Source organism: Carettochelys insculpta, chromosome 1 (genome assembly GCF_033958435.1).
Source record: "Carettochelys insculpta isolate YL-2023 chromosome 1, ASM3395843v1, whole genome shotgun sequence".
Taxonomy (NCBI): domain Eukaryota; kingdom Metazoa; phylum Chordata; order Testudines; family Carettochelyidae; genus Carettochelys; species Carettochelys insculpta.
In genome coordinates, this window is record NC_134137.1 from 85600976 (window position 1) to 85626851 (window position 25876).

At 46.5% G+C, this 25876-nt stretch overlaps 1 protein-coding gene across 6 annotated transcripts in view; it reads left to right on the forward strand.

The window, feature by feature from the left end:
• The window catches only part of PIBF1 (progesterone immunomodulatory binding factor 1), a 225793-nt gene that overhangs the window by 33118 nt on the left and 166799 nt on the right, over window positions 1-25876 (forward strand). For all 6 annotated transcript variants that reach the window (XR_012643092.1, XM_074982867.1, XM_074982868.1 and 3 more), the window contains 2 exons: window positions 15896-16077; window positions 23237-23362. Coding sequence is in view for 5 of the 6 variants with exons in the window: in XM_074982867.1 (XP_074838968.1) it covers window positions 15896-16077; window positions 23237-23362 (308 nt within the window). In the remaining variant the exon portion in view is untranslated. The remainder of the gene's footprint in view (window positions 1-15895; window positions 16078-23236; window positions 23363-25876) is intronic.

Consider the following 25876-nt stretch of genomic DNA (forward strand, 5'->3'; position numbering starts at 1 on the left):
GTGTATGTTATTTAGTGTATTTGTCATTGTTGGAGTTGTCGCTAGGGTTTGCCGACAGAAGTAACTGTCTAAAGATATTTTCCAACAAAATCTCTGTGGGACAGAGTGCATCCACACACACAAGCAGATTTATCTGTTGATATGCTCTGTCAACATCAGCCAGACTCAAGGTGAGGTCCCCGCTTGGGTGGCGGGTGGGCCAGGTGCAGCCTGGTGCCCCCACCCCAGTGGGTGAAGCTCAAGACGCTGTCCATGAGGGCAAGTGCTGCGTGTTGCCTGCAGATGTACCTGAGAGCTGCAGGCTCTGGTGTTGTGTCTGGGGTTGTTCTGTTGCTTGTGCACTGTCCTGCTCCCAACTGTGCAGAGGCAGAGCGCCCCCCCACCTTGGTCCTGGGGCTCTTGCAGCCTCCTGTGGGGCTGGCAGCAGGCTGGCGCCTGAGCCCAGAGGCTGCGTGCTTGGACCGGGTAAGATGTGCTGCCTTGCACACATTTGCACATGCTGGGCCCGCGGCCTGGGTTGCCTCCTGAGCTGGCCCAAAGAGGCTTGTGACATGCCCCGTCTGCACCTGCCTTCCACGTTCTGGGGTATCTGACCCATGGGATACTCACCAGAAGGGCTCCGAAGAGGTTCAGGGAGTCTCTGTAGGTGCCCTGGCTGGAAGAAGGGCCCGACTCCAGTGCAGTTATGTGGGTCCCCTTGCTGGCAATGGAGGCGGTTTCATTGTCTGGCTCTGGGTCAGCGTGGGTCCATGGCTGCTTCTCCTGTGTGTGTCCAGGGGGCTCACAAGAGGGGGATGTGTCCTCAGCCCTCAGGAAGTCATACAGCTCCTCATAGTAGGGGCAGGTGAGCTGTCCTGCCCCCAACCTTGTGCAGCGTCCCAGTCCTGGGTATAGCCCCTGCTGCAGCTCCTTACTTTTGGCCCAAACCTGTTGCATGGTCCAGGCAGGGTGGCCGTGCACCACCAGGGCAGTGGTGACCCGGCTATAGCCCAGGGTGTTCTGCCTTTTCGCAGCTGGTTATAGCAGGATGGCATCCTCAGACTGCAGATCCAGCAGGTCCCTTATTTTGGGCTTGGTCCAGGAGGAGGCCCACCTCCTTGACCCCTGGGGTGGGTTCTGGGAGCCCTCTCCTTACTCCCTGGAGGGAGCAGGGGGGGCTGTGGGTGTCTGAGTTGTTCCATGTGTCTTGCCATTGTGTCCAGGGATTGGCTGTTGAATGGAGAGCAGGCAGTGTGTTGCTATGCTGCTTGCACATGCTCTGCTTTGTGCCATGGGGTTCCCTGGGCTCCCTGCAGCTTTAAGAGTGGCCAGAGGCAGAGAGCATAGAGCTTTGATTGTTGTGGATAAGGGGTTCCCCTGGCTGGCTGGCTGGTGCTACAGAGGACTTATTTGTTGACAAAAGTCCCCCTCCCCTCTGATCGTGGACTCTTCAGTTTTGTTGACAGAATCTGTTGAGACTGGCATTGAGAGGCAAAAGTCTGTCAAAAAAAAAAAGTGCTGAGTTCCATTGGCACACTGCATTTTAGGTGCAGACACTCCAAGGGTTTGTTGACAAAATGCCAGTTTTGTCAAGAAAACCCTGTAGTATAGACATAGCTTATGTGTGCACTGTTCTTGAAATAGGGGTTACAAAATGTATGTTTTAACATTATTTATTAAGGACCATCTCATATTCACATGCCTTGCAGCCCTTGAATTACTGAATTTTTTACCGAATTGGAAATAAATGGCTCGTCTTGCTATTTTGGTTGCCAACCCGTGCCCTAAATCATTGACAGGGGATTTGGTGGACCAAGTATTCCTCCTGTCTGGAATGTTATTTGGGGGAGGGTTGGATTCAGTGGTTTGGGCATGGGTCCTCAGTGTAGGGCTTTAAAACTGGAATATAGAAGATGGGGTTAATCTTCAGAGACATGATTAGCTGTTAGCTGAAAGCTACTGGGTCACCCATGCTACAGCCTTGAAAGAGACCAAGCATTGGTAGTCTAGTTTGGTGGGTGGGTAGCCTGATAAAAGGTTCTAGGCAGAGAGCCATACCTTGTCCTATGTGATCAGATTAATCTTGGTCAGCTTGGTGTTTTATAGGCATCTTTGGCACACTGTAGGTGTTGAACTCGTGATACATGTAATGTAGGTGGTGGCTGAATTCACAATGGCTGGTACTGGGGAACTGATGGGCATATCTTGGTGTGAGTTAGAGTGAAGGCCATAGTTGCAAAGTATGAGCAATGATGAGTTGAGGTATGGACTGCTCTGTGAATTTGGTGTGGCACAGCAGAGGGAAACAGTCAGCCTGATGATAGCTCAAAAACCAGCAAAGATACGGCTCCAAGTTTTGATAGACCATCTCTGTTTGCCCACTGGTCTCTGAGTGATGGGCTGACAGTGCAGGGACTGAATGCCAAAGAGTCTGAGACGTTTTGTCAGAATTTCTCAACATGAACTGGAGACTGTTCTCATAAAATACCATGGGTTACCAAAGGGGAAAGGAAGAAATTTCTCAGGAAGATCTGAGCCTGTCTCCCATCCTGCAGGAACATGGGATCCAGCATCCCGTATCTGTTAAGAGGTTGAGGACTGCCAGGATTAGCATCTGTCCCTGGGAGTGTAGCAGTTCTGCAATGAAGTCCATTCATGTAGTAGACCAAGGCTTCAGAGTGGAGGAAGCTTGGTCTTGATCATGGGTTCTTAGTATGAGCTCAGAGGTAGCTGTACCTAACATAGGTTTTGATGTAAGTTCATAGCCCTGACCACAAGAAGCTCCTCAAGATCAGATTCCAAATACTGAATTGACCAAAATGGCCTACAAGTGGCATATAGTACAACTTTGGCTCTATTTTAGGCTTATATTGTAGGCCTATATGCCAAGAGTGCATATATGCCATTATTGAAATGTGCTGTGTTTCAATAGCTAAAGCCTAGGTTGTGTTTGCAGAGTATAAATACAACCCTTGCAATAGAGAAGGACATTTTGTAGTGAGAATTCAGTTAGACCTGTACCTGCATTGCTCAGGGTCTGGCAGATCTGGGTTGTGGGTGAATTGTCAGGAACAGATGGAGGATGTCAGATTTCTGTTGATAGTCATGTTGACAAAATTGAATGCCTGGAGCATGGTGACAAAGTTTTTTCTTTGTTTAAATCAGGTTCAAGACATTTGTCTTTGTAGAATTTGGCTTCTGCTTTCTTATTCCCAGGTGATAAGTTACAGCAAAGTTAAAGGAAGTGGAAAAGAGAGACCAGTGGATTTGGCATTGTTGCTAGCATCTAGTAGTCCATAAGTACTCCAGTTTCTTGTGGCCTATCAGGATTTGGACAAGAAATTCAACTTCTTCTAGGAGTTGGTGCCACTCCTTCAAAGACACCTTTTTGGCCAGTTGCTCCTTGTTTTTGATACTGTAGTATTTTCTGACAGTGTTAGCTTCTGAGAAGAAAGTCACTGGAGTAGATTAGGTTTGGGAGCTTAGATGTTGAAACTTTCTGTAATCTAAAAAGCAAAAAAGTGGAAGCTAGGTCAGATTACAATGAATGTAAACAAACGACAAGTGTACGGGACAAAATTACACAGATGAAAGTGCAAAATGAGCTCAAGCTATCCAGAGACATAAATGGTAACAAGAAGACATTGTACAGATATATTAGAGGCAAGTGGAAGACCAAAGACAGGATAGGACTATTACTCAACAAAGAAGGGAAAACAATAACAGAATATGTGGAAATGGCAGAGGTGCTTAATGACTTCTTTGTTTTGTATCAGAGACGTAGTGGTGTTAGTCTGTATCTTTAAAAACAAGAAGTCCTGTGGCACCTTATAGACTAACAGATATTTTGGAGTATCTAATGAAGTGGGTCTTTGCCCACGAAAGCTTGTGCTCTAAAATATTAGTCTGTAGGGTGCTGCAGGACTTCTTGTTGTTCTTCATTTTGGTTTTTACCAAGAAGGTTGCTGGTGACAGAATGTCTTAATGCAGTGAAAGCCAGTGGAAAATGAAGTGGGTCAGAAACTAAAATAGGAGAAGTAGTAGTTAAAGAATGCTTAGACAAATTAGATGTCTTCATTTTACAAGGGCTGGATGAAATGCATCCTAGAATACTCATTAACAATTATCTTTGGGAAGTCATGGAGTACAAGAGATTCTAGAGACTGGAGAAGGACAAATGGGCCTTATCTACACTAGCAAGTCCTTCCAGAAAATCAGGCCCTCTTCCAAAACAACAAATGAAGCATCTACACACTAAATATGCTTTTTCAAATTTCTTTTGAAAGAACACAGCACTTCTTAGGGAGTCCCTCTTCCTCTCCCAAATGAAGACGAGTGCCTTCTTCATAAAGATTCTTTCTGAAAAAAGGGTGTGTAGATGCTGCGTGGGTCCTTTTTTTGAAAGAGCAGTCATTATGGCACCAGATTTTTTTCGATCCCTGGCCTGCTGTTTTGAAAGAGCAAGGGCTGTGTGGGTGCTCTCTATCTAAAGAGCAGCTCAATCTTTCGATCTGCTTTTTGGGTGTAGACACTCCTTTGAAGAAATCTTCCAAAATATCATCTTTTGAAAGATCACTGTAGTGTAGATGCAGCCATTTAGTGTCAATCTATAAAAATGAAAATGAGGATAAACTGGGGAATAACAGGCCAGTCATCTTAACTTCTGTACTGCTTTAACTTCTCTAATCTGGCACCCTCAGGACCTGACAGGTGCTACATAAGAGAGTTTGCCAGACCAGGGGAGGTCAATATTGTCTAGCATATTATCATCCCTTTCACTGTTTCTTGGTCTCTTAGAAGACTTGTAGGGGGTAAATTACACCTAAATAACAGCACAGAACATTGAGAGCCAGAACTGGTGGCTGGAAACAAAATTTATAGACTATTGGAAACTTGGCCATACCCATGATAAGCAGTCATCCAGCTAACTAAATTCGTGCTAGATTACAGATGTTGCCAGATGAAAGATTCCCAGATTAGATAGGTTCAGCATGTACAAGGAAAGGTGATGAAGGAAATAGTTAAGGAATACATTTGTAAACCTCTAAAAGATAAGGTGGTCAGCAAGAAATCATGTTAAAACAACCTGATAACTTTTTGGACAGGCTAAGAAGCCTGGTGAATGTCAGGGAAGATGTGGTATATCTAGACTTTAGAAAGTCTTTTGATAGTCTTACACGACCTTCTCATTAACAAACTAGGGAAATAAAACCTAGATGGAACTAAGATGGAAGCAAAACTGATTGGATTACTGTTTTCAAATAGTAGTTATCAGTGGTTCACAGTCATTCAGGAAGGGCATTAATGAGTGGCATTCTGCAGTGATCACTTTTGGTGCTGATTCTCTTCAGTATCTTCATCAGTGTTTTAGATGATGGCATAGAGAGTAGATTTATAAAGCTGGTAGATAATTCCAACCTGGGAGGAGTTGCAAGTGTTTTGCAGGATATGGTTAAAATTCAGAAAGGTCTGAACATTTGGGAACAATTTATAACTTGAAGCCAGTGGCATTGCTGTAGTTTTCCACATGGCCCTACATTATGCCAACATTTTAATGGCTGACCTAGAACAATGTATCCTCCTCCCCTGTCCCCTAGCACCTCTCCTCTACTTATGCCACATTGATGACATCTTCATCATATGGGCCCATAGTAAGGAGGCTCTTGAAGAATTCCACAAGGATTTTAACAATTTCCACTCCACCATCAACCTCAGCCTGGCCCACATGAGTCCACGTAAGAGATCCATTTCCTGGACACTAGAGTCCAAATCAATGATAGTCACTTAAACATAACTCTATATCGGAAATCCTATGACTGCTATTCTTATCTACATGCCTCCAACTTCCGTCCAAGACAAGTCACACACTCCATTGTCTATAGCCAAGCCATAAGAGATACAAGTATCTGCTCAAATCCTAGCAGCAGAGACAAAAATGTACAAGATTTTTAACAAGCCTTCTTAAAACCTAATTTCTCACTTCAGGAAACAAAGAAACAGCTTGGTAGAGCCAAATGAATACCCAGAACTCACCTACTTAATGATAGGCCCAACAAGGATCACAGGGTTCTTCTTCGAGTGTCCCCGTGGGTGCTCCACATTAGGTGTCGGGCTCGCCCGGCCCCGCAGATCGGATCTTCCAAGCAGTTTCTGCCGGACCGCGCATGCGCCGGTGCGCGCCACTCCCCCGCGCGCTCCTGGCCACGTGCGCGATCCGGTCCCCGCCAGTTCCTCTTAACCGCCGTCGGCTGCAGACGGAATCCGAACTAGGCTAAGGCCAAGTAGCGTATTCAATGACTTTAACTGATTTTTCTTTAAAGTTTTTGAAGTACTAGGCTACTGCAAGTTAGCCGGTTGTTATTTTTCAAAAAAAAAAAAAAAAAAAAACCAAAACAACAAACAAACTACAAGCGGGACAGCTTCAATCCAGTCCCAGTAACAAGCGCCGGAGGCCAGGAGCATCGGGCCATCAGCCCTCCTGCTGAGGCAGGCCATCGGACGGGGAAAACAGCACAGGGAAGGTGCTAAGTACCCGCTTAACAACTGAAAGACTCACCAACAATGTCCTCTTCAGGATTTAAAAAAATGTGAGTCCTGCCCAGAGGCGATTAAGGAGAGACAGGGAGATGCGGCTTAAAATGCTGCTTTGGATAAGGCCCTCCAGCCAGACGTGCCGGAGCGGCTGCAGCAGGAGGGACCCTCCGGGGCCCATGAAAGGAAAGCTGCCTCCCTGACCCCATCAGCGCAAAAACGGAGGAAAGTCTCCCCAACCCGATCCCTGCCGGCAGCAACAGCGAGCGGGACAGGAGGAGCGAGCAGCCCCCAGCCGCAGCAACAGCTGATCGGCGGCGGCATGGAGAGCCACGTGGAAGTGGCTCAGCCTCCGATAATCAGCCAGCTGCCCCGCACCGCAGGCAGGGCGGCGGCTTAAAACTGCTTTTCATAAGGCCCTCCAGCCAGACGTGCCGGAGCGGCCGGAGCAGGAGGGACCCTCCGGGGCCCATAAAAGGAAAGCTGCCTCCCTCACCCCATCAGCGCAAAAACGGAGGAAAGTCTCCCCAGCCCAATCCCTGCCGGCAACAATAGCGAGCGGGACGGGAGGAGCGAGCAGCCCCCAGCCGCAGCAACAGCTGATCGGCGGCGGCACGGAGAGCCACGTGGAAGCGGCTCAGCCTCCGATAATCAGCCAGCCGCCCCGCACCGCAGGCCGGGCGGCGGCTAAACAAGCGCCGGTACCGACGGCACCGCAGGCAGCGGCACCGACCCCCGGGGAACCGGCGGTGCAGAGCGCGCAGGCACGCAGCCTGCAGGCACCGGAGGACACCGCACCTGCGGCACCGCCTTCGAGCGTGCCGAGCTCGGTGCGGACGGGGCCGGGATCCCCTGTACGTCAGGGGGCGGAGTTACCTCCTGAAGGGAGGGGGAAGGCTGCACACAAGACGAGGCATTGCAGCCCCTCTCCGGATAGGGCTGTGGAGTTGCTTTCTCACAGCCCTCCGCTTATGTTGCAGACTCCAACCAGAAGGCAGGGGTCCCCCCTAGCCTACCCGGAGCCCCCTTCTCCATTTTTTGCAACCAGCCTCACCCTGGCTGGGACCACCTTCACCCTTCCTGGGGTTTGAACCGCTGGACTATTATGCAAAATCGCTCTCTCCAGCCCTCCCCCAGACGCAGAGGGTATGCACCTTCCCAAGAACAGTGCCTATACTGCCATGGTCGCCCCTACCACGCGGGGCATAGACACCATCGGCTATCTACTAGGGAAAGATCCCCACAAACGATCTCGTACCCCCGAGGGCAATTGCGACCGGGGACAGAGACTCAAGCATCTCAGGGGGGACTGGTTATGGAACCCCGAGATTTTCCCTCGCAAACCTCTAGTGAGAGGGTGTACCATCACCAGCAGGAACCGGAAGGGTCCAGAGAGACGTACCCCAGCGGTTCCTCGCTCTCCTCCCCGGATGAGGCTACGGCCCCGGGGGACATCCATCCTCCGGACGATCTCAAACAGTTCCAAGAGCTGTTTTACGAGGGTGGCCTTCACGCAAGGCATCCAGACAGCTAAGGTGCAAGAGAAACACCATAAGCTCCTCAAAAATCTGAGACCTCCGGCCTCCTCCAAAATAGCAATACCGATTGATGACGCAATCTTGGAGTCTGCCACTATGATATGGCAGACTCCTGCGACTATTCCGCCTGTCCACAAGAGAGCAGAGAAAAAAAAAAACAAAAAAAAACTTCGTGCCGACAAAGGGCACGGAGTTCCTGTTCAGCCACCCACAACCACATTCCTTGGTGGTGGAGTCGTCGCAATGTGGGGGAACAGACAAACATGCCAAAAAGCTAGAGCTGTTGGGCAGAAAGGTCTACTCCTCCTCCACTCTACTGTTGCGAATGGCAAATTACGCAGCGCATCTAGCGAACCATAATTTCGATAACCACATTAGGTTAACCTCCCTCATGGACTCGCTTCCAGAGGGCAAGAAACCAGTGCTCAAGGCCATCATGCAAGAAGGCTACGCGGCCTCGAGGACGGGAGTTCAGATCGCCCTGGATGTTGCGGACTCAGCAACAGCATCCCCAGTACCACAGGGGTTACGAGCAAGGGCGGCATCAACAGCACCAGCAGTACAGAACTCCCAGGCGTCGTTCCCAACACAGCCGTGCGTCCTCGGGGCAGGGCCAAAGGCCACAAGTTTGACACACAGATCCAGGGCTGCGCCATCACTACCATCGCAAGGTCATCCGAAGCGGTTATTCCACCATCGCCTCTGACCGTTCTATAACCAGTGGCAAAGGATCACCACAGACAAATGGGTGCTGGAGATCATAGCCACGGGGTACGCCATCCCCTTCCAGTCGCTCCCACCGCCATGACCTCCACCCAGGCCCCACCTCCAGGAGGCCTCCCACGTAGCGAGGCTCAAGCAGGAGGTAGACCATCTCATGCTCATAGGGGCAGTGGAAAGAGTGCCGCAGCAACTGCAAGGGAGAGGGTTCTACTCGAGGTATTTCCTCACGGGGAAAAAGACAGGAGGCGGGAGGTCCATCTTAGATTTTCGAGGCCTCAACCGGTACCTGCGCAAGCAACGCTTTCGGATGATCACAATCGCCTCCATCCTTACGGCACTAGACGATGGAGATTGGTTCGCAGCCCTCGACTTATAAGACGCGTATTTTCACATAACTATTCATCCGGCTCACCTAGGATTTCTCTGGTTTTTCATGGTAGGCAAAGAACATTTTCAATACAAGGTCCTACCGTTTGGCCTCTCCTCGGCCCCCAGAGTCTTCACCAAGCCCTTGGCAGTGGTGTCAGCCTACCTGCACAGACAGGGGGTATTTATATTCCAGTATCCGGATGACTGCCTACTCAAAGGGGCCTCGAAGGAGGAGGTACTACGCATAATATGCGTCACAGCAGGCACGTTCTCTTCGCTCGGCCTGGTTATCAATCTGACAAAATCAAAGATAGACCCCACGCAGGACATAGAGTTCGTAGGGGCACGCATAAATTCTATTACAGCGAGGGCGTATCTACCAGAGACTCACTTTCGGGCCGTCGGCTCCCTCGTGCAAGTCTTCACCTTCAGCCCTACGGTGCTCATTCTGACGTGCTTACAGCTGCTGGGCCACATGGCAGCAGCGACGTTCGTAGAACAGAACGCCAGGTTACACATGCGCAGCATGCAGCACTGGCTGGCGAGCGTATACAACCCGGCAGCACACACTGTTCACAGGGTGGCGTCGCCCACAACAGAGGTGCGCGAATCCCTGCAATGGTGGGTAAACCCCGAGAACCTGCTAACAGGGGTACCCTTCCACCAACCACACATTGGTTTTTCTTACTACAGATGCCTCCCTCATAGGGTGGGGAGCGCACATGGGCGAAGAGGTGATGCAAGGGCTGTGGTCCTCCACGGAGCAGTCACTGCACACAAATATACTGGAGCTCCGAGCAGTGTTCAACGCCTGCAGACACTTTCGAGACCATATAAAAGGCAAAGTAGTCGGGATCAGTATAGACAATACCTCCACCATGTTTTATATAAATCGGCAAGCAGGAGCTTGGTCCCGTGCCTTATGTGCAGAAGCAGTCCGGTCGTGAAACTGCTGCATCGCCAACAATATAACCTTGAAAGCCTCGTACTTCCCAGGCGCTCACAATGTGAAGGCAGACTAGCTGAGCACGCGTTTTGCACTCACGCACGAGTGGCAGATCCGTCCCGATCTGCTGGAACCGATTTTTCATGCATGGGGTTTTTCCCCAGATAGACCTGTTTGCTACTCAGCACAACAAGAAGTGCCCACGATTTTGCTCCAGGGCAGGACTGGGACGGGGGTCCCTGAGGGACGCCTTCACGATCTCATGGAGGGGCCCCCTGCTTTACGCTTTCCCTCCCACAGCGCTCATCCACAAAGTGTTGCAGAAAGCCAGGAGGGAAGGAGCCTGAATGATCCCGATAGTCCCAACGTGGGATCGACAGCAATGGTTCCCCCTACTCCTGCGCATGTCGGACCGGCCACCGATGCCCCTTCCGGTGGCGCCGGATCTGCTCACGCAAGCCCAGGGGTCCATAGTGCATCCGCACCCCCAAGGCCTGCGACTACAAACGTGGTTAATCCATGGCTCAGCTCCCTAGAGAGCACATGTACGGAGGAAGTGCAGCAAGTCCTAGAAAGTAGCAGGAGGACTTCCACCAGGAAGACCTACAAGCAGAAATGGACTCGCTTTATGGCATGGTGTTCTACCAAACAGCTAGCCCCCCTTTTCGGTGCCTATGGCTGTGATATTAGAGTATTTACTGGACCTCAAGAGAGGAGGACTCTTGCTATCCTCGTTTAAGGTCCACCTTGCCGCCTTTTTGGCATTCAGACACGGAGAGACAGGGCACATGGTGTTCGCCCATCCCATGGTTACCAGGTTCCTTAAAGGGCTGGTAAACCTATACCCCCCTCGGAAACCGCTTCCACTTTTGTGGAACTTGGACCTGGTGCTTAATGTGAAAAGGGGACCACCGTTCGAGCCTTTGGCCACGGTTTCCCTCTGCCTCCTTATGATGAAGACGATCTTTCTTCTCGCAATCACGTCAGCTCGCAGGGTGAGCGAGCTTGCGGCAGTTATGGGAACGCCACCCTGCGCTGTTTTTTCCAAGGAGGCGGTAACCGTACGGCTGCATCCAGCCTTTGTTCCTAAAGTTTCTTTCTGAGTTTCATACTAACGTACCTATTGTTTACCCTCGTTTTATCTAAAGCCTCATAACTCTAACAAAGAGGCGCGCCTACACCTCCTGGACGTGAGGAGGCGCTAGCTTTCTATATAGACAGGACCAAGTCCTTCCAGAGAACGGATAGACTCCTAGTCTCTATCGCTCCCAAATCAAAAGGAGAATGTCTCTCTTCGCAGAGAATCTCGAAGCACATCGTATCTTGCATAAAAATGTGCTACAAATTCAAAAAGACTTCTTTCCTGGCCATGCCCAGGGCTCATTCCACTAGGGCGGTGGCAGCATCAACAGCCCTTTTTCAAGGGCGTTGCGCTAAAAGACATTTGCAGAGTGGCGACCTGGTCATCCTGTGACACCTTCGCCAAACATTACGCCCTTCACAGGGTATTCCAAGAGGATACCCGTCTCTCGACAGCGGTCCTCTCGGGGACAAGCTGCACATAATCCGATTACCCACCTCCTATCTTGGGTTACTGCTGGGTAGTCACCTAATGTGGAGCACCCACGGGGACACTCGAAGAAGAAAGAAAGGTTACTCACCGTAGTAACGGTGGTTCTTCGAGATGTGTCCCCGTGGGTGCTCCACTACCCGCCCATCCTCCCCGCTCCGGATCTCTGTTTAGTGTTTTGCAGGAGCATCCGAGGCGGTTGGTCAAGGAACTGGCGGGGACCGGATCGCGCACATGGCCGGGAGCGGCGCGCACCGGCGCATGCGCGGTCCGGCAGAAACTGCTTGGAAGATCCGATCTGCGGCGCCGGGTGAGCCCAACACCTAATGTGGAGCACCCACGGGGACACATCTCGAAGAACCACCGTTACTACGGTGAGTAACCTTTCTCTCCTCCAGCACCCCACTAACAACCTATCTGGCAACACAGTCCCTCACTCTCACAGACCTTGGGTAACAGGCCACTCCTCTTTTACAGACAGCTGCCTTACCTCAAGGAAATACTTACCAGCAGCCGTACACCTTCCCACAGAAATACTAACCAGAAACCTATCCCTGCAGCAAACCCCTTTGCCAACTTTGTTCATGTATTTGTACAAGTGACACCATCACAGGTGTAGTTATCAATGTTTCATTCACAGTCATGCAGGAAGTGCATTAATGAGTGGCATTCTGCAGTGATAACTTTTGGTACTGATTCTTCTCAGTATCTTTCTCAGTGGTTTAGATAATTCATAATTTATAAAGCTAGTAGACAATACCAACCTGGGAGGAGCTGCAAGTGTTTTGGAGGATATGATGCTAACTACGTCAGCAGAGGCTCATTCACTGCACATCCACTAATCCACTGATATACACCATCATGTGCCAGCAGTGGCCCTCTGCCATGTACATTGGACATACCAGACTGTCTCTGTGCCAAACGATGAATGGATGTAAGGCTGACATCAGGAATTGGAATGCACATAAACCTGTAGGGAAACACTTTAAATTCCCTAGACATTCAATAACAAATTTAACAGTAGCCATTCTTCTACAAAAGGATTTTACCAAAATATTAGAGGCAGACATCTGAATTGGAATTCACTTACAAACCTGACATATTTAACTTTGGCCTGAACTACCTTCTGCTTCACAAGGGCAATTTCCCCAGTATTGATATTCACAGGAATGGGACACACCCGACTTAATTTGTTTCATTAGCTGGTGACAGGTAACCAGTTTTCCCCCTTCCTTCCCACCCCCATTATATAAATCATGGATTCTGTTTTTTTGCTCCATTTTTTTTAATCTGAAGAAGTGCGTTTTACCCACAAAAACTCATGACCTAATAAATTTATTAGTCTCTAAGGTGCCACAGGGCTGCTTGTTATTTGTGAAGCTGCAGACTAACATGGCTACTTCTCTGAGAATAAAATTTAATAAGAAATGCCAAATATTGGGCTTGGGAATAGCCAGTTGTACAATGTAGTGAGGTGGATTGGCCCCTCACTGATCCGGAGGGGAAGGAACCTCTCCTCAAGCCCTGGTAGAGAAGGCCCGCACCTGCCCATCACCTAACTGGAAGCCGGGGACAGGTCAGGAAGTATAAATGCTGAGATCAGTTGGACCCGGCCACTATGGGAACCAGATGGTGGTCCTGAGCTCCCAGTCTGTGAAGATGATCCAGCTCTTTAGACTGGCCCAGACCACTGGGCCCCCACGAAGACTGCAACGAGGAGGAGCTGCAAGCCAGGACAGAGACCCTGCTTTACCCAGACACAGAGGAATCCACCCCGCTGTCCGGTGAGGTATGACCTGAGGGGAAGTTTGGAAGGCAAGGCCCAAGGTAGACCACTCTGTTGCTGGTAGGGTCCTGGACCGTGCCCCAGGGCACAGTGGAGTGAGTGGACCTGTGCCCCTCTCCCCCGTTCCCCCCACCCACCCCCATCCCTAATTTGTGAGTGGCAGTTTCCACCTTTCACTGTAGTAGGCTCATAGAATCACAGGGCTGGAAGGGACCACAGGAGGTCATCTAGTCTAGCCTCCTGCTTCAAGCAGGATCAACCCCCACTAAGTCAAACACATGCCTGCGTTTGTCAGCCTTCCGCCCTAGTAGGAGGCCCAACCATTTGCTGCCTTGACCTGTGCTAAGGCCTGGGCTTGTACTGTGAACTCCTTTGCTGTCCTGGCCTGAGCTAGGACTTGGGTCCACACAGTTAGAACTTTTTGTGGCCCTGCCCTGAGAGGGCCTGAACCCATTTGTTTTCTTGGTCTGATCACAGGCCTGAGTCCTAGGACTAGTGCAGTTAAGACTGATTGATTCCCTGCTATTCCTCTATACCTTATCTCTGGGTGTTCTCATCAGCAAACACAAGTTCAACTACCATCTCAGTGTGAACAACTCAAAACTCTACCTCTCTGCTTCAGCCCAGTCTCTATTCCAAACTAAATCTCAGCCTGTCTCTGACATCTTGTGGATAGTCATCATCTGAATTTCATCATGGATAAAGCAGAGCATTTAAGCTTCTCACCATCTACTGCTTGCCTTCTCAGTAACTGTGGACAACACCACCATCTTGCCTGTATTTGATGTCATGTTGGACTTGTGCCTCTCCCTAGGTCATGACGGACAAAATATGTCCGATGGGCCAAATTTGGCCCGCCAAGCTGCTGGATCTGGCTCACGATCCAGCAGGAGCCTCAGAAAGGCTTCCTGCCTAACACAACCCAGGACACTGCTAATGTAGCTGGAGTTGTGTACATTGTATTGAATTTGCAAAACAGTAAAGGCCAAAAACTTGTGTTTTTTCAGCAAATTGAGCATGAGGTATTTATTGCTGTGCTTCCACCTAGAAGCATCAACATATAAATCAAGGTCCCACTGTGCTAAGATTTGTATTAGTAGATAAAAGGCAACACTACCTGATCAGAAGAACTTCTAGCTTGAAGTGCTTACACAAAGCTTTTAAATGAGAACTTAAAAATCAATACCTGAGAAGAAACAAGAATAAAGTGCCTAGACTCAGTGGGAAGAGTTCACTTATTTAAGTTGCAATTCAACTCTGGAAAAAATTACTATAAAAATTGCTGCTTGAGAAGAGCTTATGTTTGGTGATGTTCAGAAATGTATTTGCCACATGATTATCATAATTATTTGGTACTTTTTATTCTTGTTTGCACTGAAGAGCCACCTTGACAAAGACCTGAATTCCTTTTTGTGCATCATCCAAATAAATTTTTTATTGAATTTCATTTACATCTATACAATCTCATTAAAGATATTTTGGTTGCATAAATGAAGTGAGGGCACAATTTGGCCTGGAGAATCTGTAACTTTTTATGATGAACTAAAGGAAAAGAAGTCAATTTGATTTTTTTTTCCTTCATATCTCAGTTTGAAAGTTCAGAATCTAGTGTTGGTAGTTAGCTTACAAACTAAAGCAAATCTGAGCAGCAAATCATAAATGTAAAACACCAGCTTCATTTGTAAAGGCCCTGCGGCAAACCCTTACCTGGAAGCTTCTGGAGCCTTCTGGAAGGACAGTATACTGGGTGGTGGGCCAATGCGTTTCTGTTCCCTGTCTAGGCCCAGGCCCTCATTGGTCAGATGGGCCCTGTGCTCCCTATAAAAGGCTCCCCATCTGGTAGCAGGGGGGAAGGTTTTGGAAGGCGCACCAGAGGAGCAGAGTGAGAGCACAGTGAGCGAGTGAGCAGGCTAGCAAGCAAGCAAGAAGGTACCACCGGGAAGCAGTGGGTGAAGTGGCCCAGGGTGAGGTTGCTACTTTGGGGCAGGGGTAGAGGCCCTACCAGTTGCCTCTTGTCCTTGTAGGGACTCCACTGGAGCAGGCGCGGGCCTGCAAGGAGACTGGCTTTATCCTCCCCACTCTGGACTTGCTTATGATGAGGATGGCTCACTAAGCGGAAACTCCTGCCTTTGGAAAGGCCTGGGCAGATAAGGAGTCTCTGTGAGTCTCTGAGTCACAACAGAGAACCGCCAGGAAGCGCAGGGACCCACAGGGGCTGACAGGGGACTTTGTCACAGGCCCTTATTAGACTAGAACTGCATCTGAAATTTGAAAGTCAATATTACGCTTAAGTGTGAAATGAATGTTTTAAATTTGGTCAAGTTTATAAGGGGGAAAAGTAATGTTTGCTTTTTACAATGGAAATGTAGTGTGTATGTATGTTTAAATCTAAAAATAACTTTTAGAATTCAAGACAAAATGCCTATTAATGTCAGTCTTATTTTTCTTTATAGGTGGCAGCTTTACAGCAGTCTGCTAATTTATTGCAAAAAGATAAGGATTATCTGAATCGTCAGAACATGGAGCTCAGTGTTCGCTGTGCTCATGAAGAAGATCGCCTTGAAAGACTTCAGATTCAGTTGGAGGATGCCAAAAAAGCTAGAGAGGAAATGTATGAAAAATATGTTATATCCAGGCAAGTTCTTTTATTCTTCCATCTTTGTTAAGCAGACAGATTAAATTAATTTTATTCTAAAATAATTTACTACATGGATTCCATTGTAATAAATGTGTACGGTCAGTTTCAGAGGCATTCATCCAGATCTGTGTGCTCTGGAATTCAATTTAGCACCTTCATTTTCCATGTACATTAGAAAAAAATTCATTGACAAATTAAGACAAGCCCCCATAAACGTAACCCTTTCCTGTGGATTTTTATGGCAACTGTTTTTCTACCTTTGAATGGAAAATTTACTTTGAAAATGTCAGTTAATGCAAAATGAAGTTGAGTATGTAAATTGGTGCCACCCTGTCCAAATGACTTCAGTACGATCAATATGTTTTTAGTTTTGATATTTAGGAACTTTTTGAAATGTAGAGATATATATATCTTATAGAACTACAAGGGACTTTTGAGAGGTCATCGAGTCCAGTCTCTTGGACTTGCAATGGAACCTATTGCTGACTTTTTTTAGTCTAACCTGCCCCAGACCCTTGGAAGGCCCCCCTCAAAGATTGAGCTAACATCCCTGGGTTTACAAGGCCAATGCTCTAACCACTGTGCTATCCCTCCTCCCATTAATATGTGGAGACATACATATCTCCTAGAACTGGAAGGTTTGTAAATTGATGTCAAGTATGTGTTAAAACCAAACAATCATTCTTCTTCAAGTGCTTCCTCATATCTATTCATATTAGGTATGCAAGTGCTGCATGCCTTACTGTCGGAAAGTTTTACTTTAGCTACTACCCATCAGCATGTCTGTAGACCCTGCTGGAGTGGTGCTGGTGCAGAACACTATATATGACACTGCTGACCTGACCGCTTGTCAGTGCCTTCTTACTGCCAGTGCAGGCTGTCAGTTCTGTGGCTGAGTACTTATTTCTATACGTCATCCCCCTAGCTCTTCTTTTGTAACTAGTTCCCTTAGCATGGTCTGTTGCAGGGGTCAGCAACCTTTCCAGGGCGAAGTGCTGAAATTTAACCTTAAGAATACTACAGAAGGTTCAAGTGCCGGTGATACTTTTAAAGTCACTAATAGTCCTCATTACTACATCCTCATTAATAAATAAAATAATATGCAGAACTTTTTAGATGGTGGTTGGTAGCATTAGCTGGTCTTTGTTAATCCACAGGTGGCACGGCTTTGAGCAAAGTCCCTGCTGCGGGGGAGGGGACGGAAGGCAGGGTTCTGGGCTCAGCTCAGCTCAGCTCCTGCCTCATGTGCCTGAGGAGCAAATAAGCTGTGCTCCAATTCCTAAATAAGGGTGGAGGTGAGTGAAGTGTTGAATTGGGAAAAAAAAGGCGGGCTGCTTCTCAGTGATGACCTGCACCACTGAGATTGATTTTGCTGTTACGAAACTGGTGTAGTTATAGCTGTGGCTTACATCGCATTACTAACAGGAGGAATAGGATTACGCCCAAAAGAAAGAGAAGCACCCCCTGGGATTTTCATAACTCCCAGTAGTTATCTAAAACAGCCCACGGGTTGGTGGAATTCATTGGCTGTTACCTATCCCAATTTCTAAGAGCTGTCATCTATCCCCAAGAAGTGTGAGTTTCGAGTTTCAGGGGATGCGGCTACTTAAGAGTAAATAGGAGGGTAGGATGTACAGACACAACACTCTGTCCTGTAGAACACAGAGGCTCAGCCGATCATGCTTCCCATCTGAGGCAGCTTGCTTTCAGAACTTCCTGGTCATTGGGTCAAAGCCCTTTCAGGGGTTCTGGGGCGTCTTTGCCTCAGCCTTACATGTGACCCTTACAGGCTCACGAAACTAAAACATAAGCACATCAACATATAGACAGACTTGCCACAGGACAGGATACAGACAGAATACAAACAGAGTGAATGAGAGCATTTACTGAGAGCATATACTTACATAGTTAAGCAGATACAGGAATAAGAGGCACCATTGCATCATGTTACTTCAGTTAGCTATACTAGTAATACAAGTTTTTGCAGAACCAACACAACAGCGCCAGCACACGAAACAGAACTGAGAGCTAGGCTGGTTCCTGACCATTCAAAGGCGGCACTGATGGCTTCCACACTGCAACATTCACCACCGATGGCCCCAAGTCCAGCAGCACTGGAGGTCCCAGCACCAACCAAGGCACTGATCAAGACATCAACCCACAAAGCACTAATGGTGGTGGCACCGTCTCATACAGCACTGACTTCCGCAGCATGTACTCCTGCGGCACCGACCCTGTCGGCACCAAATGTACCAGCACCCGGCCGTGATTCTTCAGCACTGACAGCCCCAGCACCAACTGTTTCACAGTCTGCAGACGCAGACCCAAAGCACATTAAGGCTAAGTCTAAGATGACGCGCAGGCTCACTCCTGAGCCTTCACTGCACCATTCATTGTCACTGCCTGTTTCTGTTAGATTGCACATATCCCCGAGACAGTATTCGATTCCATCACTGTTCCTGTGTCCCTCATCGCCTTGTCACAGATCAAAGTCACCATCACCATTTTTAAAGCCATGATCATCTTCCTTGTAGGAGGTCAAATCACAGAGGCGCCAGAGTAGCCACCCCTCCGTGTTGCCATCTCCCTCATCCAGGTGCTCACAGTTTTACTCTTCACACAGACATGGCTGTAGGTACCGCTCCCCATACAGATGCTGTTTGCCAGTGAGGCATCATTACCGTCCTATCTGATGTAGATCCTGGGACTGAGGCATGTTATTGTCAAGAACAGGACATGCAGGAATGATGGGAGTCACCAGAAAGGTACTCCGTGGCATCTTGGTCTCCCAGCCCATCTCCGGTACCTCCGCCACCATCGGAGCCTCTGCCATCTCAATCTGGGGAAGAAGAGACCTGCTTTTCTGACACCGATGCACCTCCTAGGCCGTCATTGCCAACTGATCTGTCCTCATCTTCACCTGACAAGTCCATTATTCCTGGTGATACATCTCCCCCTGATGATCTCAGGGAGTTTCAGGACTTATTCCTTAGAGTTGCCAGCACTCAAGGTGTTAGACTGACAGAAATACAAGAGACGAAACAAGGCCTGTTAAAGAACCTGAGGTCCCCTGGTTCCTCAAATATTTCTATCCCCTTAGGTGAGGCCATTGTGGAAGCATCTGACAACATATGGCAGATGCAAGCTTCCGCCCCTGCTACTAACAAAAGAGTGGATAAGAAATACTTTGTTCCTTCTGCGGGTGTGGAGTACTTATTCACACATCCCCAGCTGAACTTGCTGGTGGTGGTGTCCTCTCAGCAGAGAGCTAAAGCACCTCAGCACAAATCTACTGATAAGGACTCTAAATGTCTTGACCTCTTTGGCCGGAAGATTTATTCTTCCTCCACACTTCTGTTACATATGGCCAATTATGCGGCGCATCTGTCAAACCACAACTTTGACAATTACTCCAAGCAAACATCACTAACGTAACATAACATCACTAATACTTACCTGACACTAAGAAGCTATTGCTGAAAGCTATCGTCCAGGAAAGCTATGATGTTTCCAGGAGCAGTGTCCAGACTGTTCTCAACGTGGTGGCTTGATCTATGGCCGCGGCTGTAGTTATGAGGAGGGCATCTTTGTTCAAACTTCAGGCATCCCCAAAGAGCTCCATCGTGAAGTGGAGGACTTGCTCTTCAACAAACATATTTTGTCGACTCTACTGATACGATGCTACACTCCAGCAAGGACTCCCGTACTACTCTCAGAACTCTGGGTATGCACATGCCACCATTTAGATGTAGGCAGTTTGGGACATATCAAAGGAGGTACTTCCATCTGTTTCAGAGGCAGTACCAACTGAGAAAATATGATCAGGCCAAGGCCTCCTCAGAGACCACTGAGACATAGGAACAACTAGCCTCATGGCCAACAACAGCAACAAAGGAGGCAGTAAGTTTGATGGTGTCGTCAAGAGCCTCATTCCCATCAAGACAACGGCCACATGTCCTTCCCCGAAGTTGTTCCAGCACTGCATGCAATCATATTTTAACCAATGGTCCAGAGTAAAAACAGACAGATGGGTGTTGGACATAGTGTCATTGGGCTATGTCATCTGTCTCCGACCTGTCCCACCCACCATCCCACCTACCTTGCTCCTCTTCAGGGACCCCTCTCATGAGACTATGCTTCTATGAGAGGTGGAATACCTCCTTGCCATAGGGGTGGTGGAACCAGTTGTGGATGAGTTCAGAGGGAGAGGCTTCTATTCCTGATACTTCCTCACCCAAAAGAAATCCGGGGGTTGGAGGTCCATTCTGGACCTTTTGAAATTTGAACTGCTACCTTCAAAAACAATGCTTCAAAATGGTTACGTTGACCTCCATAATTCCTGCGCGAGATCTCAGGGATTGGTTTGTGGCTCTCGACCTACAAGATGCCTACTTTCATATAACTATCTATCCCTTTCACAGACGATTTCTACGGTTCCTGGTGGGTGAGGAACATTTCCAGTACTGGGTTCTGCCCTTTGGCCTTGCCATGGCTCCCAGAGTATTGTCCAAGACCCTCACAGTGGTTGCAGCACACCTTTGACAGCTAGACGTCATCATCTTCCCATACCTGGGTGATTGTCTTATAAAAGGGTTGTCTTGGACAGAGGTCGACACTACGATTCAGGTTACGAAGGCCGCCTTTCTCTCTTTGGGCTTCACCGTAAATGAACAGACATTGACCCTGGAGCCTACTCAAAACAGAGTTTATCGGTGTGAGACTAGACTCCGTCACTGTTCGTGCGTACCTTCTGCTCCAGCATTGTCATGCTATTCAAGACATCATCCACATGGTCTCTACAAGCCCGATGGTGCAAGTGATAGGTTGCTTGCAACTCGTGGAGTGCATGGCTGCCACTACTTACGTGGTCCAAAATGCACACCTGCAGTTCTGATGCATCCAGCGTTGGATAGCAACCGTGTACAGACCTGCAAATCACTATCTTCACAAATGGGCCATGGTGCCAAACAGAATCCTCCAGTCCTTGCAGCGGTGGAAGATACCAGACAATCTGCTAGCGGGTGAACCATTTCATCTGCTACAGCTGACCGTATTCATAATGACAGATGCTTCGCTACTGGGTTGGGGAGTCCACCTCAACATTCAGTCCATGCAAGGCCAGTGGTCCACCACAGAGGTGTTTCTCCACATAAATCTATTGGAGCTCAGAGTGGTGTGCAATACTTGCAGACACTTTCTGCCGTGCATTCGCAGCATGCCTGTCAAGATACTCATGGACAACATGGCTACAATATATTACATCAATCGGCAAGGAGGAGCACACTCTCAGTCTCTGTGCAGAGGCGATTTGCCTATGGAACTGGGGTACATTTGCGAGAACATAACTCTGATAGTTTTGTACTTACCAGGTGTCAACAGTACGGAAGACTCTCTAACCTTATTACGTCCTGCATCACGACTTGCTACTCCCTGTGGGACTTGTCCTGACTGTGCCAACTGAGAGCTCATAATTTTATATACTTTTATCATGTCCCCTGCCTTAGTCAACTCTTTACTAAGCTTAAAAGTCCTAGTCTCTTAAATTTCTCTTCACATGGGACCCGTTCCAAACCTCTAATCATTTTAGTTGCCCGTTTTTTAACCTTTTCTGATGCCAATATATCTCTTTTGTGGTGAGGAGACCACATCTGTACACAGTATGCAAGATGTGGGCGTACCATGGTTTTATACAAGAGCAATATGATATTCTCCATCTTATTGTCTAACTCTTTTTTTTAATGATTCCTAACATCTTGTTTGCTTTTTTGACCACAGCTGCACACTGCATGGATGTTTTCATGCAAAGCTGTCTGGTTGTTCATTTGAGCTCTTGGCTTCCTGTTCATTGAACATTTTTCCATGAAGGTAGCCTTTTTAGTTGCATTTACCTTAGACAGAAGAGTATTTGAGGTATGAGCTCTAATTTCAAGACCACTATGTGATGGTATTCTACAAGGGCAAAGTTTGCCTAACCCTTCTCTCAAAGTTCTTTACCAAAATGGTATCTTATTTTCACATCAACTAGTTTGTTTATTAACTTTCTCTTCTTAGCCTCATAATCATAGTGATGAGGAGACACTGAGAACATTGAATGTTAGAATTCCTTGACCTTTTTACCTGGATAGGACTAATTTAGGTAATTGTCACATTTTTTCTGCCAGTTGCAGACAGAATAAAGGGCTTTTGAATTTTTCTCAATAAAATCACCTCACTGCATCTCACCTTGAGTTTGTTTATGCTTTTATTTGGTAGGCTGTTCACACATTTAACTGTGTTTCAGACAGCGTCTGAAACCTTCAGTCTCAACTGCCTATTCTGGACATTCGCAAAGTGGCAACTTGGTCTTATAGTTTTGCCTCTTATGCCATTTCTCAACAATGTAGAGACAATGCCAAATTTGGATGTATGGTTTTTCAGCCTTTATCAACCTCCAGATCAAATTATGTGTGAGTAACATAAAGTGGAATGGATGCATGTTGCCTCTTGCAGAAGAGGAAATAGTTACTAACTGTTGCTCTTTGAGATGAGTTGAACATGTCCCCTCTCTATTCTCTGTCTCTCTAAAAGTGTATCTAGTAAGCAGAAAAAGGGAAGCTCAGGAGTGGCTCTACCCTTTGTACCACTATGCATCTCTGTGAGGCAGCAGAGGCCACATGTAGTGCCTCAATTATGTACTGCTGAGGCAAAAAACTCTAGTAACAGTGCATTTAGCCAGCATATACCTGAAATGGAATGGATACTAGCAACACATTTCAAAGAAGAACAGTTCCAGAACAGGTTAACAACTGTTTCTTGTAACACTTTATAAACTTTTATCCATTTTTCCATAGTTAGGTTCAGAAGTGGGACAACTGTGTGGGCCCAATTATTACAGTACACCCTGCTTATGATTTCTGATGTTAACCAATGAGCTACTAAAGAATATACTTTATTAAGTTTTAAGTGAGCCTCTAATAACTGAGGCCGTTACTACTGTCAAGGAAACACCAGATGCTACACTTTGGTAAGCTGGATAGCTTACTCATTTTAAAGAAAGAAACTCATGCAGAGTAACAGGTTCCTGGAGACTTATGACAAAACAAATAATAATGTGATCCACAAAATATAACTTTTTGTTAAATTCCTTGTAAAATATTCTGATTTGTTTAATTTTCAGAGACCACTATAAAACAGAATATGAAAATAAACTGCGTGATGAATTGGAACAAATTAGATTGAAAACAAATCAAGAAATTGAACAGCTACGAAGCACCTCAAAAGAGATGTATGAACGTGAAAATAGGTAGGTAAAAGTAATTTAAACAAAAAAACCGTTGAGGCAGAACATAATTAAGGCATAGATTATCATATGTCATATCTGTGGGAGGGTTTTAATCATGTTAGTACTTTGCGGGGGTTTGGGGAGCATGGTCATAATGCAAAAAAATTAAGCTTAGTGTTAAGCCATTATTTAAAAACCTAATATGTTACAAAGCAGTGGTTTTTCATATGAAATTACATCTTTACAACGAAAGTGCAGTTTAATTTGTTTGCTTTCTCTTAAAATAGCTGCTGACAATTGTTAACATAGTAGAAGTTCTGTTATCCAGCATACTGGGAGGGTGGGGGTTGCTGGTTGATTGAATATTCTGGTTAACTGAAAGTTGTACTTTATCAGTGGAATACCAAGTTTCAAATAATTAAAACACAATAAAATAAATCTATTATATATTTTAGCGAGTTTGTCTGTTTGATCAAGAACTCCTAAACTGTAAGAGCTAGGACCAGCAAATTTGGTATACTGATTCCTCTTATCACAACTTAAAGCAACATAAGGGTTTGGTTTGTCAGGGAATCAGGATGTGCCACGAAAGGGATTGTTTCTCATAAAATCAAACAGAAAAGAGACAATCACCATATCAAGTAGTCCTCAAAATTGACATAACTGAGCAACTATTGAAAAAGACTGTGCTAGGGTGAGACAGAAAAATAGGATGAACCTGAAAGATTGCTTCTCAATGAATCTTACAGAAAAGAGATAAAACAGAGAAATTTGGAGTAGTTTCTTGTCACATCTACATCACAGAAGAAAGTTGATAAGAGTTTATAGTAATGAAATTAAAAGTACATGATGGAATTCCCATTTAAAAATACTATAAAAATTAAATGGACATATTTTAAAAATCTCTCAAGAAGTCTGAAATAAAAATTTAGCTTCATAAAAACAGTATTGCATACTTGAAAAATAATTTAAATAAAATATGTACATTTTCCCTAAAAAACAAAAACAAAAAAATCCAAAACCTTCATTGAGTTAAGGACACAAGCAACACCAGGTTTATTGGGTAGTATAGTATAAAATAGTACAGTTACCAATCCAGTAGTGGTATTGCCCTGCATTGTGGGTTGGTTTTTTTTGAAGCACTTAAGTGTATACAAATGAAGTTTTCTATACAGTAGGTAATCTTATGGCACTGTATATCACTATGGGCAAGGCATGGCATATACCAAGGTCAATAAAAATAAACTTAAAACTAAAGCTATATTCAACAGAATTTAATCTTTTTTTGATTGAGAAGGCACTTCAGGATTTTGCAATGCCTTATGCTTATCATTATTATCATCACTTACCATTTTAGATGTAGAAGGTGTAGGAAATTGGGCTGGATATGTGATGACCCCATGACATACCCTGAAAGCTGCTTTTTGGAATAAATCCATTATTTCAGTTTACTTGTTTTTCTGCCTCTTTTGGATGCAAGTAGAGTGCAGAATATGCATTTGTGTAGTATGCTAGGCAGCATGCTATTCCTGGTTACTAGACTGATAATTTTGAAACTACATGTGCTTTTTTCAATAATAGTATTTTTCAAAAATGGAGGCTGAAGTGAGGGTTCATGGGTGAAGAGACAGGAGCTGAGTGGCTTAGGGCAGAGGGTTGGTGGGCACTCAAGGCTAGGGTGAGGGGACAAAAATTAAGGCAGGTGGGAGCTGCAGAAGTTAGGGCAGGGGTCTTGGCATGGGGATTGGCAGGTCGGGGGATTACTGGGGCCTACCCATGGATGAGTGTGACAGTGCTCTGCCCCCTCCTCCATGTGCTTCGTGTGCACTTGGGCACTGGAGCCCCACACCTTCTGCTCCTCCCCCTCCCAGCGCTTTTGGAACACTACAAATCTGCTGATTTGTGCTTTGTTCCCCTCCCAACCGCCCAAGAGCTTGTAGTTCTGTAAACATCCAAGCCTACTTTAAAAATTATCAGTGATGGAGTACTCACCATGCCTCTTAGTAAGTTGTTGCAATTATTAATTACCCTCACCACTGGAAAATGTATGGATTATTTCTGGTCTGAATTTGTCTAGGTTCAGGTTTAAACCTTTCTCTGCTATCTCAGAAAATCAGATATTTGTTTCGTATGTAGATACTTATAGATTGTAATCAGGTCATCCCTTAATCTTCTCTTTGTTAAACTAAATCGTTTGAGATCCTTGTGTCTGTCACTGTAACGTATATTTTCTTATCCATTAATCATTCATGGTTCTCCTCTCTCAACTTTCTTCTATGTATCAAAATTCTTTCAGAATTATGAACAACAGAACTGGATAGAACAGCTGTCACATCCAAGCCAAATACAGAGAAACATAACGTCTTTACACCTACTTGATATTCCTGTTTGTGTTCAAGGAATATGTTAACCTTGTTGGCCCTAGCATCACAGTGGGAACTCATGATCATCATCATGACCCCAAAATCTTTTTTGAGAGTCACTGAATCCTAGGCTATAGTTTTCTCATTGTACAATTGAGGGCTACGTTTCTTT